The sequence below is a fragment of the Pelmatolapia mariae genome, linkage group LG10_11 (genome assembly GCF_036321145.2).
Source record: "Pelmatolapia mariae isolate MD_Pm_ZW linkage group LG10_11, Pm_UMD_F_2, whole genome shotgun sequence".
Classification (NCBI taxonomy): domain Eukaryota; kingdom Metazoa; phylum Chordata; class Actinopteri; order Cichliformes; family Cichlidae; genus Pelmatolapia; species Pelmatolapia mariae.
This window is the reverse complement of record NC_086236.1, coordinates 47,507,689-47,520,166: the sequence shown is the minus strand read 5'-3', so window position 1 is coordinate 47,520,166 and position 12,478 is coordinate 47,507,689. Positions and strand designations below refer to the sequence as shown.

The following is a 12,478-nucleotide window of genomic DNA, read 5'->3' as shown; positions in this document are numbered from 1 at the left end:
CAATATGAAACGATCTTTTCACACTGCATTGCCGTCGCCGTCTGGGAAGATTTTGTGCCACCGCAGTGTCACAACAATTTAATCTCTTCTCACCTCTTGGGGGAGATATCTTTTTTTATCTCTTTGTCTGGAGATGCAAAACAAATCGCTTGGCATGACTCACTTCTAGCATTGCAGTGCACACTTTCATTTTGAGACCCAATTGCATTCTAAATCTCTCAATCTGTACAATCTGGTGGTTAAGGCTTGGCAAAATAATAACTGTTTTATCTTTCATTTGTTTCATTCTTTTGCTTGTCACAGCTTCAGTATTGAGCCAAACTATGATTTCTTGTACATCTACGATGGGCCAGACAGCAGCGCCCATCTGATTGGCAGCTTCCAAGACAGTAAACTTCCTGAGAAGATTGAGAGCACTTCCAACTTCATGTACTTGGCATTTCGTAGCGACGGCTCTGTGAGCTACACTGGCTTTCATTTGGAATACAAAGGTACTCTAAAGGCTTGGGCATGCGCTTCTTTAAGCATTTCCACTGAATATGTTTATGTAGTTCAGCAGGGGATTTCCTTTGATACACATCTTGTCTTTTGAATACAACACTACACACAGCTACTTGGAGATTAGCCTAAGACCCAGCCTCCTCTATTGCCACAAATTTACAATCTTAATTAATGTTTTTAATACCACAGTTCTGTTAATTTAAACAGAAACTTGCAATCTGTGTAACGCTTAATGCATTTAACAAATCCCTCTCATTTTAGGCAGTTGTTGTAAAAGCTTTGTTTTTTTTGATTGGCAGCTAAACTGCGGGAGGCGTGTTTTGATCCCGGGAATGTGATGAATGGCACTAGAATGGGTACTGACTACAAGCTGGGATCTATGGTGACATTTCATTGCGAGGCTGGCTACCTGCTGCAGGGCTACTCGACACTGACGTGTGTCATGGGCAACAGCAAGAGACCCGAGTGGGACAGAGCTAAACCAAGTTGTCAAGGTAAGAGGCAACACCTCAGCAATAACAGAAGGCCTTAGAAGCAGAAAACTGCACTCCAGCTGTTTGGTCAATATTTGATACAGTGTGATACCAGGAGAGCGCTGTGTTTAAAAAAAGAGCTGAAATGTGGCGCACGCTGCTGTCTGTTTGATGTACATGTAGAACATGGCACATTCTGGTCACTCAATTAATAAAGACAAAAATATAATGCATGCAACTTAGTGCAGCACTCATGAACTGGGATTATGGAGGGCAAAATACAGCATGCCATGATTGTGTCAAAGCATAGTGTCCAATTCCAGATCTACACAGTACTCTGCTCTGCATGGTATTTGTGTCTTCTGGATTTAAACGACACTCCCAAATGGCAAATTGCATTCAGCTATAATATGATGTAATAAACTAGTGACCATAACGTTCGTTTGCAAAGGCGTCGTTTTATTGTTGTTGGCATTCTGTAGGTTCAGCATTTCATGGTGAATAGCAATATTCATGACAAACCATTTACCACTACTGATTTTAATTTAAGGTAACTCTACAGTGTGATAAGAAGTGCAAAAAGATGCAAGGAGTGAGATATCTCAGATCTCCTCCTCGCAGTAATCGTTTTAATATTTGTCATAGTCTTAAATCTATCAAGGTTAAATTAGAATTCAGCGCTCATTTACTGCAGTAGGGAACGGGAGCACCCAGCCTCACGCCAGGGAGCTGTTCATTGCTTTTACAGTTGACACCTGTGTAACTTCACTAAACAGCCCTGGGGTTATGTGTTTTACTAAAGAGTCCATCAACAGCTCTCCGTTAAGTGTTTTCACTTTGAAAATGCATCTGAACTGATGACTGAACTGTCTCAAGGCTAAATGTAATGGCTTCAGCTGCCTCAACATATGGCCAGCTACTGTTCCTTTATGTTATTTAGCAAGTTGTACATTCTGTTTACGTTAAACAAGTCTATAATGGCTCACTGTGTTTTTGGTTGTTAAATTGTACTATAGACAGCAGGACTTTTAGTCAAGGTTACTCAGGTCAGCAACTAATATTTAGTATACAGTATAACTGTGATTCTTACCCAAACTTAAGGGCATCCTGTGGGCTTCTTGGCTAGTGGTATCATACTTTATAGATTATTCTTGTACTTTCAGTATAGTATATTTGTTTTATTATGCTACAATTTGTTCCATTGTCTCCCCTGTGTGTGTAAGCAAAGTAGAATAAAGGAAAGGGTCAATATGATTCAAATTCTAAATCTAATGATTTAAAAATGATTCAAAAATTTAATATTTGAAGCCCGTTCCTTCAAACTGGGATCCTGTTTGTATTGATGGAGTGTTGTAACAATATAATATGATTTACTGCATTTAGCAGTAAATCATATGAAGATTTTGCTGTGTGCGTACTTTGAAGACAATCCAAGCATTCTTAAAAATCATTTTTTCATGCACTGACATCTTAAATCACCATTCATGTAATCATATGAGGTAATAACTCGCCTTTTTCTCTGAAGCACTTAGCTTTTTTTTCCTTAACTATCAGCCTTTTACAAAACATAAAATGAGTGGTTTTGCAGCCTGCCCTCTTCTCTGTGCAGCACTGCACTCAGCTGTCAGACAGAAACCGTTAAAGCATATCTTGAGAATCCCTTGCTTTCCTTGGTGCCGCTCTCTCCTACTCTAGATTGACAGCGCAGTTTGCTTTCCTTCCCACTAGTAGCATTCTCAGATTCCTCCCCCACCACAGCACCATGTCTCCCATTCTGTCTGACAAATCAGCTTGAATTAGAGCCCCGCGTGCCCGCGTCACATGTGTTTGATTACATGCCTATTGCTACTTCAGCAACCAAATGCGGCTAAATCGCTGATCCATTCTTCTACATTAACACCTCTGCTCACTTCTCATGTGCTGCTCGATGGAACAGCAGTGACATGTGCACAGTGTGGGCCATAGGGGGGTTCAGAGCAGCTGGTGACAGCTTCCCTAATACAAATGACTGTGTGTTTGTTTACAGTCGAGGCTCCCCCACCTGATGGCTCGGTCCGTGAGGTCTGAGGTAAATGCATTAGAGCGACTCTTAGCTAATTAGGTACATTATCAACAGCTTAAGATCGGACTATGAGATGCGACGCAGCTGCAAGACAGACCGCAACTAATATTAACAAGCCTACTGAATATCACCGGCTGAATATCTGCTGACAGTAGCAGGAAAGTTTTGAGAGATAGAAGCATCCGAGTATGTGTTTAATGACAATTAAATGCAAGCGACCTTACTCTAGCTTTAGCCACACGCTGTATTAGCTCATATTAAAATTAATGGATATGCTTTGTAAAGGTTAGTGATAGGAAAATGTAATCAATTAGGATTATACATCATAATGAAGCACCTTCAAAAATCGCTGGATGTCTGATGAAAGACCAACTTTAGCTGAGTCATTGAATCTGAATCTTTCAAAACAGGGTGCTGAGCGGTATAGGCTGATTAAAGTCACAGGCATGTGGGAATGTTGTGCTTTTGTGTTCCCGTGATTGATGGTGTTTTAAAGGCAAAAAGTATTTTTCCTTGCAGGTTGTCTCCCCCGTTGGCTCTTTCTAAGCACATCTCAGGGCTTTTCTTTTCCGCGTTTACGGCTCACTTTTCTTTTTGAAGATGTGCCCAAAATGTCTCTCAAATGTCAAATTATTTTTTATTTGCTGGACAAATTTATATTTGTCTGCAGCTGGAAGTTCAAAGGTAACTTTTAAATTTTGTTGTTGTTTTTTTGTGTGTGTGTGATTTTTAGCTGCTTACCCTTCAATAGATGCACTGATTTTATTTTAATGCCTTTTTCCTCCAGGTATTATTAGCTGGTTGCCTCATATTTGTTAACTGAGCTTCCCTGCTGCTTGCCTTGCTGTCTCCACAGCTCCCTGCGGAGGTCACTTCACAGGTTCAGAGGGAACTGTGCTGTCCCCAAACTACCCGCATAATTACACCATAGGGCAGACCTGTGTCTATGACATCTTTGTCCCTGGGGACTTTGGTAAGCATTTTAAGTATTATTTTCATGGAACTGCAAAAAAGCTGTTACTTATTGCCTGCTAAAATGCTGCTTATAGCTGATGTGTGGTGGCAGCCAGAAATATTTTTCTTCCAAGAAGAAAAAAGAAGAGGCTAACAGATAATAATCTGTTTTCTGTGAATTTTTGCTCCAACATGAGGATGGAAGATAGCCTGTGAAGAAACTGAAGCTTTCTGTAAAATGTGGTCACCAAACACAATGCTCAAACTTGAATTACTCTTTTTCTTGTTGAGCTTAATTTGTGCTGCATGCATTTTCAATTTAGAGTGGTACTTTGATGCTTTCGGCCACTGGCACGCATGTTTGCTGCTGGGTAGGATTCGGTTTGTGTAGACTTCCCCATATATAAAAATGAATCACGCAAATGGCTGAGCAATAAATATTGAAGCCAATTGCAAGTATGTGTTGGAGGAAATCTGATTGAATCGATACATACAGATGCTGGTTTCATACCACTACAGAGTTGGGAGTGTGCCGCACTTCTTTCAGCTACCCTCCGCTCTTGTGTATGAGCTGAAATGTAGCGTAAAGAATGGCAGGATTTTGGTTTCAGTAAGAGGCGTAAAAGAACAGGGTCAGGGCAAACAAAAATTGATTGTGTTGACATGAAAAATGCTCCGTAGTGTAGGTAATGGAGAGGAAGGTCATGCAGCGAGGGGCTGTGGGGAATAGACGGCGCAAGCAAATTCTCCGGTGCTCAGTTTATCCACGGACTCCTGTGTATACATAATTCAGCAAAGATCTCTAGAAGACCTTGATGCATTTCTACTCAATATTTCATGTTAGTCATAATGAAGAGCCGAAATGTAGGCAGATGTTTTTATTCTGTAAAGCCCCGTGCCTTAGAAACACAGATTAATCCCCTGTGCGATGATCCGGTCCGACAGTTTACATCCTTTGTTGCCATCTCCCGCTGCTCATGGAGTCCAGGGAACCACAAAACTTTTGTAAATAAACACTGCATTAAAATGCAGCATTTTCTTAAACTGGGAGCAAATGCTTAATGGAGTGTAAAAGTCGCCAAGCAACATTCCCACCTGGGCTTATGCATTTGTTCCAGGGAGTGACTGCTGTGTTGAGGCTGCAGGAAATGGGATTCGCAGCTTGGGTAGAGCAGGCTGAAAATGTTTCACTAGCTATAATACACCCGTGACAGCACATGGCTCTTGTTTTGCTAGTACCTTGTAAATTGTGAATCTAAAGCCAGAACATCAAATGACACCCCCTAGCCACCAGCATCAAACTGTAGAATTCTCAAATTGTGATATTATTTTTGTAATTTTTACTGCATTGTGACTTAATATTATGAATGAATTAAAAAAATGAAGGTGTTTCCTCTTGGCTGAGTGCTTTTGGGACGTGCCATGGGCTGTGAATCGAGTAAGGCTAACAAGTGCAAACACACAAACACATACACATTGAAACAGAGTTGGGAACTAACATCAGTGCATGAAAACAAGCTGAGACATGCATACTTTGCTTTGCTGAGCTGATATGAAACCAGTGCACACGAATTAAGTAAAACACATAAATTAAAAAAAACATTTCTTTATTTGTTTGGGTTTAATGTTACTGAACAAAGCGTCCAGCATTTTAGTGTTTTTGCCCTCCAGATAAAACAATAAGAAGAGAAATTCTGTTTTCTCTCTGTAGTAGCTTGGCAGCTGAGTCTAGCCTTTGGGCAGTGTGATAACAGAAATCACATTTCAGTGTCTAGTATACAGGTAATTGAAATTTGTAAGCGCCTAGGGTAGAGTGTCAAACGTGTGTCTTAGTGTGTCCCTCATATGACCGATGGCATACCATAAGCCTTTCAGACATTGTGTGAACCTGGCTGGAGCTGCAGGAAAAGGTCAGTGGAAAATCATCTCCTCACTCCGACCCGGTGACCAGAGAGATTTACACCTGGGTTGGAGAACTGGAATGTTATGTGCATATATGTCTTTTGCTGTCACAGTGTAGCCACAAGGGTTTACACAGACCTAAATATAGATATCCATATCATGCAGTGTATGTGAATGTTTTAAATTCTATATATAAGCAGAGATGGGCAGCTGTAATCCGATTACTTTTTTTGAGTAACGAGTAAAGTAAGGGATTACTATTGCAAAAAAGGTAATTAGATTACTGTTACGGTACTTTCCTATAAGCACGCTGCGTACTGCGTTACTAAAACCGTGATTTTTTTGCAAGAGTGTCTCATGACAATGATGTAAGTGAGTGCGACGTTCATAGCAACAGCTGTGTGCAGATCAAAAATGGATAATATAACGAGTGCGGGAGAGAGTATGACCGTGCAGCGTTTAAAGCGTGGAAGTACTGACCTTACTTTGAGTTTGATTCCGTAAAAAGTAACAAAAACATTAGCGTCCACTGCTCACTGCGTGGGAAGAAAACTTCTTTTTACAGCGAAAAAAACCCTAAACGTCTGAGCAAGCACCAAATACGCTGCCGCTGGAATGTGAAATTCACAGAGAAACTGCCGTATCCTTCCACTGACCGCTGCGGCACACCTGCACCAGGGCAAACCTCCGCCTGACCCACTCCTGCTATACAGGTGAAAATAGAGCTACGGGACCGCTGAGTCTTTGATTTTATTTATTTTTGGCTGTGTTTTACGTGCATCTATTTGAAAGAGTGAGTGTAAACACAAAAAAATATTTTATTTTATATGCTGGGATATACAGAAAATAGGTTTAAATGTTAAACAAATTTATTCCAGTCAGAGAATGTTGCATATAATTTAATGTTTGCTTGATGTATAAAGTTAAAAGATTAAAACTAATAAAACAAGTTTTAAAAAGAGACTTTTTCATTTGATTACATTTTATATGATGGATTATGCAGGAAAAGTAGAATTGGGCTGAATGATCTATTGCTTTATTACCTATTTAGGGTGTAAATCATGTTTTAAAAAGTAACTAAGTAACTTATTACTTTTGAAAATAAGTAATCAGTAAAGTAACGGGATTACTTTTTTCGGGAAGTAATCAGTAATTAGTTACTGATTACTTTTTTCAAGTAACTTGACCAACACTGTATATAAGTACAGTATGTTAGTGAGACTGCTCAGAAATCTGAACAGATTTGGAGTTGGAAGCACTGCATTTAAGATGAATTGGACCATTTCATTTTTTCCTGATTATTAATAGAATATTTGATAAACTAAGTGACAAGACAGTGTTTGTGTATAGCCAATGCTAGCCAAGATTGCAATGAGCCATGAGCTGTTGGTTTTCAGAAAGAAAGTACTGTTGAAAACAAAAGATAAGTGACACTCACGTTTCATTTTATTGTTAACCTATATTGTATATTGATTTAAAGTGCAATAGTGGACTGAATATGTGATTGTATTTGATATGAGTGTACAGCAAACAGGGCAGGAAAATGTTCTTCATGTGAGAAAATAAAGGTTTTTACTGTACACTGTCAGCAAAAAAGAAAAGATAAATCACTTTTTCAGTTTAGCTTTGCTACATTTGTGACAGAGCGAGTCAGCTATTGATTTCTTTTTCCCCACCTTCAGCTGTCTTGTTGCTTAGGCACCTGGAAGTTAGACCTGAAGCACCAAAGGAAACTGTCTAAAAGAGTGATTAGACAGCAGCAGAAGCACTCTTATTTTTTCTTTTTTTTAGTGAAGAATTCACACTTTGTTTAACCTGATATAAAAATGATATCCAGATTGCTGCATGAATGCAAAAAGTATTACTACTGATGATGATGGGTTTCCTTTTTTGTTGTTAGTTTCCCTAAAAGCGCAGTTTTAAGGTGTGTGATTCTGTCACAGGTGGTCGGTGCAAAAGCTTGCGATAGCTTGTTTATACATGAATGGGATGTTGGCAGATATTTTGTTTTATGTAACCATAGTAGAATTTGTATAGATTAACTGTACTCTACCCAAGCTGTTGTGCTTTTGTCTCATTGAATGAATAGATCGGTGCATACCTTCCTTGATGTATCCTTACTGTTTGTAGGTTTGGACTGCATTTTTGTTTGTCGTGTTTTACATCTGATATGATATAATGTATGCACATAAACATTTATCCATAATAACTATGCGCCACTATGTAATCTTGTACAATTCTCCCTGAAGCACTGTCTCTATCATGCAAATTATTGCTGTCTTGCAGAGGACTTGCTAGTATTAAAGTAGACCGTTCGTATTTATAAACCTCGTCACCACTCTTAGCCTGTGTACACATGTATAGGCTCATATGTATGTACTGTCTCCACACTGATAATCATAAAAATAATAGCTGACAGTAGACACCAGTGCTTAAACCATGGTGCGCGTATAGTCAACAAGAAGTAGGAGGCTTTGCAGTCACTGGTGAGCCATCATTTCTTGGTATCTCACCACTCATATTTTGCGCGTGGCTTATTTTACTTTGCCTCATTCAAATGTCATTAAGGTACAATGTGCATCTGTCTTGCCCTTTAATATTTAATTATTCTGTCAGAAATAATGGTTATAGTCATATTTCAAACAATAACTCTGTTTTCTTTTGTAAAGGCATGAATTATTCATGTCACTCAACCTTTGCCTTGGGCACTGCTTGTAAACATAAAGATATACACTGCCTACAGGCATTTGCTCTTGTTTACGCCGAGTTCAACGGCTAACTTTTTGTCCTATACTTCCGGCAGGATGTTGTATTTTCTTGCCTAAAACAGAGACGAGGGATAACCTCATTGTTTGCGGGGGTTCACAGAGGGAAAAACTGGATATTTGTTTGTTTTTTGGAAGGGATAAAAAGTGCCAAACTGTGCTTCTGGTCTCGTTGTGGGGGTTTTTGTGTTTTTTTTCCCCAGTCTGTTTTGTTTAGCCTAAAGGATCTGCTTGTTCATTACAACCCTCTTCCCAAATGTTGATGGCTTCAGAGGTGATCCAAACTCTTCCAATTAAGACCCTCTGTGGCATTTCTGGGTGTTTTTCTTTTGCAGGTTTTTCTTTGTTTTGAGATATGACTCTCAGATCAGTACATTGAAAATAAACTGTGAATTTCAAGCTCATTAAAAATGACATCAAAAGCCATTTGTAGCCTGACTATTAGAGCAACACAATGCAGTGGTTTCACCTTATGTTCTCCAGGTCCAGCCTTAGACCTAATTTTAACAAGATTTTAACAAGATTATGAAGCATATCATATATGTCTATATACATATTTTTTTAACCTGTGGTTAACTTTTCAAATGGTCCAGTTGATCCCAAGGTACATTCTTGGTCCAAGGTCTCTCGTGTGGAGTTAATGGTGAATTTCATTGCGTAGAGACAACATTAATTCACCTCTGTTTATCTGCCCGAGGCCCTTTATAGCTTCAGTGTATGTATCTATATAATGGTAACAACAACATATGCGTGATGTTTGCCACTGTATGTGTTAGTAGGCGAGACAGGAGCACTGGCAGATTGCTGTAATAAATCTGGGCTCTAACAAGACGGACAGAATCAGCATGAGAGAGAGAGAGAGACTGTCGAGACTTCAAGATGTAAAAGGTCTAACTATGAGAGAGAGGCACATCGAACTTTGTTGAATGTCAAAGTCTGAGAGAAAGTTAGATGGCGAGAGTGATAATGAATGAGGGGTTATAATAAGCGAGACAGAGAATGAGAAGAATAGGGCGAGAGGAACAGAGTACTGCTGAGAGCGATCATAAAGTGTAGACCCCGGGGGCTGATTGTTGACTCATCAGTGATGTTTGCTGAAGTGTAAGATTCTGCCTCGAGCTACCCCAGCACATGACTTGCTACATCCTACACAACAAAATCATTACCTTGTCTGTCTCCATCAGCTTACACCATACACTTCCCTCAACCTAATATAAACTGTGAATTTGTTTTGGCTCTGCCTTGAGTTGGAGATCTTTCATGGTAGAGCATGTGGTTTTTGATGTGTGTCAGACACAGTCTTGAATGACGACACTGACTAATTTTGAAGACTTCAAGATTGCAGAGATTCTGGGTGCTCACTGTGTCATTGTACTGCCTTGTGTTACCCTTTAAAACCCCATTAATGAATGCTGTATAAACCAGTTCTAGTCAACAAGTACAAACACTAATAAAAACCCAAGCCAAGAAAAAAGTATCAGTACAGTTAAAGCAGGAAGTAAAAAAAACAGCCACAGGCCACTTACAGTTTTCTTTCTCTCTTAAGTAACCAAAAGTTACAGTTTTCAATGCACCGAACAGAGTTTTTACCCAAGATAGAAGCCTAATGGACCGCATACAGATTGTGCCAAGGTACAGCCACGTACACCCTGCCAAAAGAGCTGATGCAATTTCGCTGTGATAATGGGTCATTAAAAATATATGTGTCGATGCTGTCATATAATCCCTTTGGTTTCTGTAAATGAGGCTTGTGTATGCTGTCATAGCTCAGAATCTCAGAAGGCCTGCGCTACCATAAAACAAAGGTGACAGGTAGCTCTTCCATAATTCATTTCCAGAAGGACAAACATATGCTTCCATTTTTCTTACCTTTCACGACTGCTTGTGCTGTTAGTATCTTTAGCGCCTTATTTGGGCTTTTTGCATACTTTGCCTTAAGGCCTTGTAGCTAATCCAGTGGGTGTGGGGAAAGAGGTGGCTGTGTTTCGTTCCATTTAAATTATGATTATGTCATGAGCAGTTACTTAGAAGAGCATGGTCCTCAAATGGTTTAGCTCTTTACCTGAAGAACTTCTGTTCTTCAGCTTTCAGGTCCCACTTCTGTGGACCCCACAATCCCAGTATGGATTCTGTACACAACGTACACCATCTCTCTTTTTAAGATTACGCTTGAAACTTGATAAAGCTTATGATCTGGGCTGGTCCAACCTGATCCAGGTGACCCTAAACCTTTCCTCAGTTGTACTACAATAGGGCTAGGCTACTGAGAGCTTCCCATGATGCACTGATCATTTCTTTGCTCACCTCTTTTCACCATTTGTGTTTATACACCACTCTACTACTAAGCATTAGTTATTATTAATAATTATTTACATGCTCTGTCTTTTGTCCTGTCTTCTTCCCCTCACCTCCAACTGGTCGCAGCAGATGTCTGCCTCTTCTTGAGCCTGGTTCTGGGTTTAAGAGGTTTCTTCCTCTCTAAAGGGATTTTTTTCCTTCCCACTGTCGCCAAGTGCTTGCTCATAGGAAGTCGTTTGATTGTTTTGGGTCTCTAATATTGTAGGTCTTTACTTTGCAATAGAAAGCACCTTGATTTGAATCGAACTGAATTGTTTCCCATAGTTTTAACTTCTGACCAACAATAGTGTTTTTTTAGATGTGACCTCTCAAATTTCAAAGATTGTGATTTAGATGCACACACATAACAATTTGTAAAAAAAGGTGAATCTAAAGAGGCCTCAAAATATGTTTTTGCTTTTAATTTGACTCAGACCTGAAATGGACAGAATCAGTAACACTTTATTTGTAATGGGAATCAAAAAACATGAGATGCAAAAGTTTTTGAAAGATGCACCTTTTTAACAAACTTTAAGTCAATGAGAAGCTGGCTGGAAGCTAAGTTTAATCAGCTTATGGGAAGCAATTGCTAAGAGCTGTATATTTATGAAAGTGGGCATGTTATTATTGCCCAATGGGAAAAATAAATAAAACATACATGTTAGGTAGAAGCAGAAGCTCAATAAAATACATATGGAGATGACGCGGGCGTCTTCCCTGGATCTCGCCTGAGTTTGTACATGCGGCAAGATGATAAACATGCTCAAAAAGTGAAACTGAGGTAGTTTTTAGAGTTTCTTCTGCCTCACTGTCAGACAAAATCCCTTTAAGGCCTTTCACACTGAAGCAAGGACAGAGGGAGATAGAGACCCTGCAGAGGTAGTCAAGGTTCACTGATTAGCTTCAACATGATACCTCAGAAACCAGAGCCTGTTATCAGACTTATACTTCATTTCAGATGAATACTGTAGTTTTTTTTCCTTTTTGCACCACTGAGAATTGATGTGGTTGCAAGTGAGTGAAATGTAAAAAAATTGAAGTGCTGTAATGCCTGTACTGCAAGCACACTTAATATTGAATATTTTATTATGGGTTCTGCGTTTTAGCATGATGGAGATTTAAACTAGTAATCTCTTCTCTTTTAGCTTTTCACATTAAGATGCTTTCAGATTTGGTGGTGTGACTGACTGGACTGTGTAAATACAGTGAAACGCCAAGAAATCAGAAGTCAAATATGCAGGACTGTCACATGACACAAAAGAATTGGCTTCATCAGAATCAGAAGAAGAATTCTTACCGCGTTTTACTGTTTTTAATCGTGTATTAGTCGGAGACCGAGTCTCTGAAAAACCAGATGTCTGCATCATGTTTAGGCTCCATTATATACAGTACATCATGTGTAAAATAACCATTGGTGCTTAGTATATTTTTTTAATGTGTTGGTAGGAATAGACTACAAATTTATTGCATTTGTTATGTAAGTA

At 39.3% G+C, this 12,478-nt stretch overlaps 1 protein-coding gene across 2 annotated transcripts in view; it reads left to right on the top strand.

Annotated features, from left to right (window-relative positions):
- The window catches only part of LOC134635775 (CUB and sushi domain-containing protein 3-like), a 222,914-nt gene that overhangs the window by 108,792 nt on the left and 101,644 nt on the right, over positions 1 to 12,478 (top strand). For both annotated transcript variants that reach the window (XM_063485315.1, XM_063485314.1), the window contains exons 29-31: positions 304 to 491; positions 801 to 995; positions 3,893 to 4,009. In XM_063485315.1, coding sequence (XP_063341385.1) covers positions 304 to 491; positions 801 to 995; positions 3,893 to 4,009 — 500 coding nt within the window. The remainder of the gene's footprint in view (positions 1 to 303; positions 492 to 800; positions 996 to 3,892; positions 4,010 to 12,478) is intronic.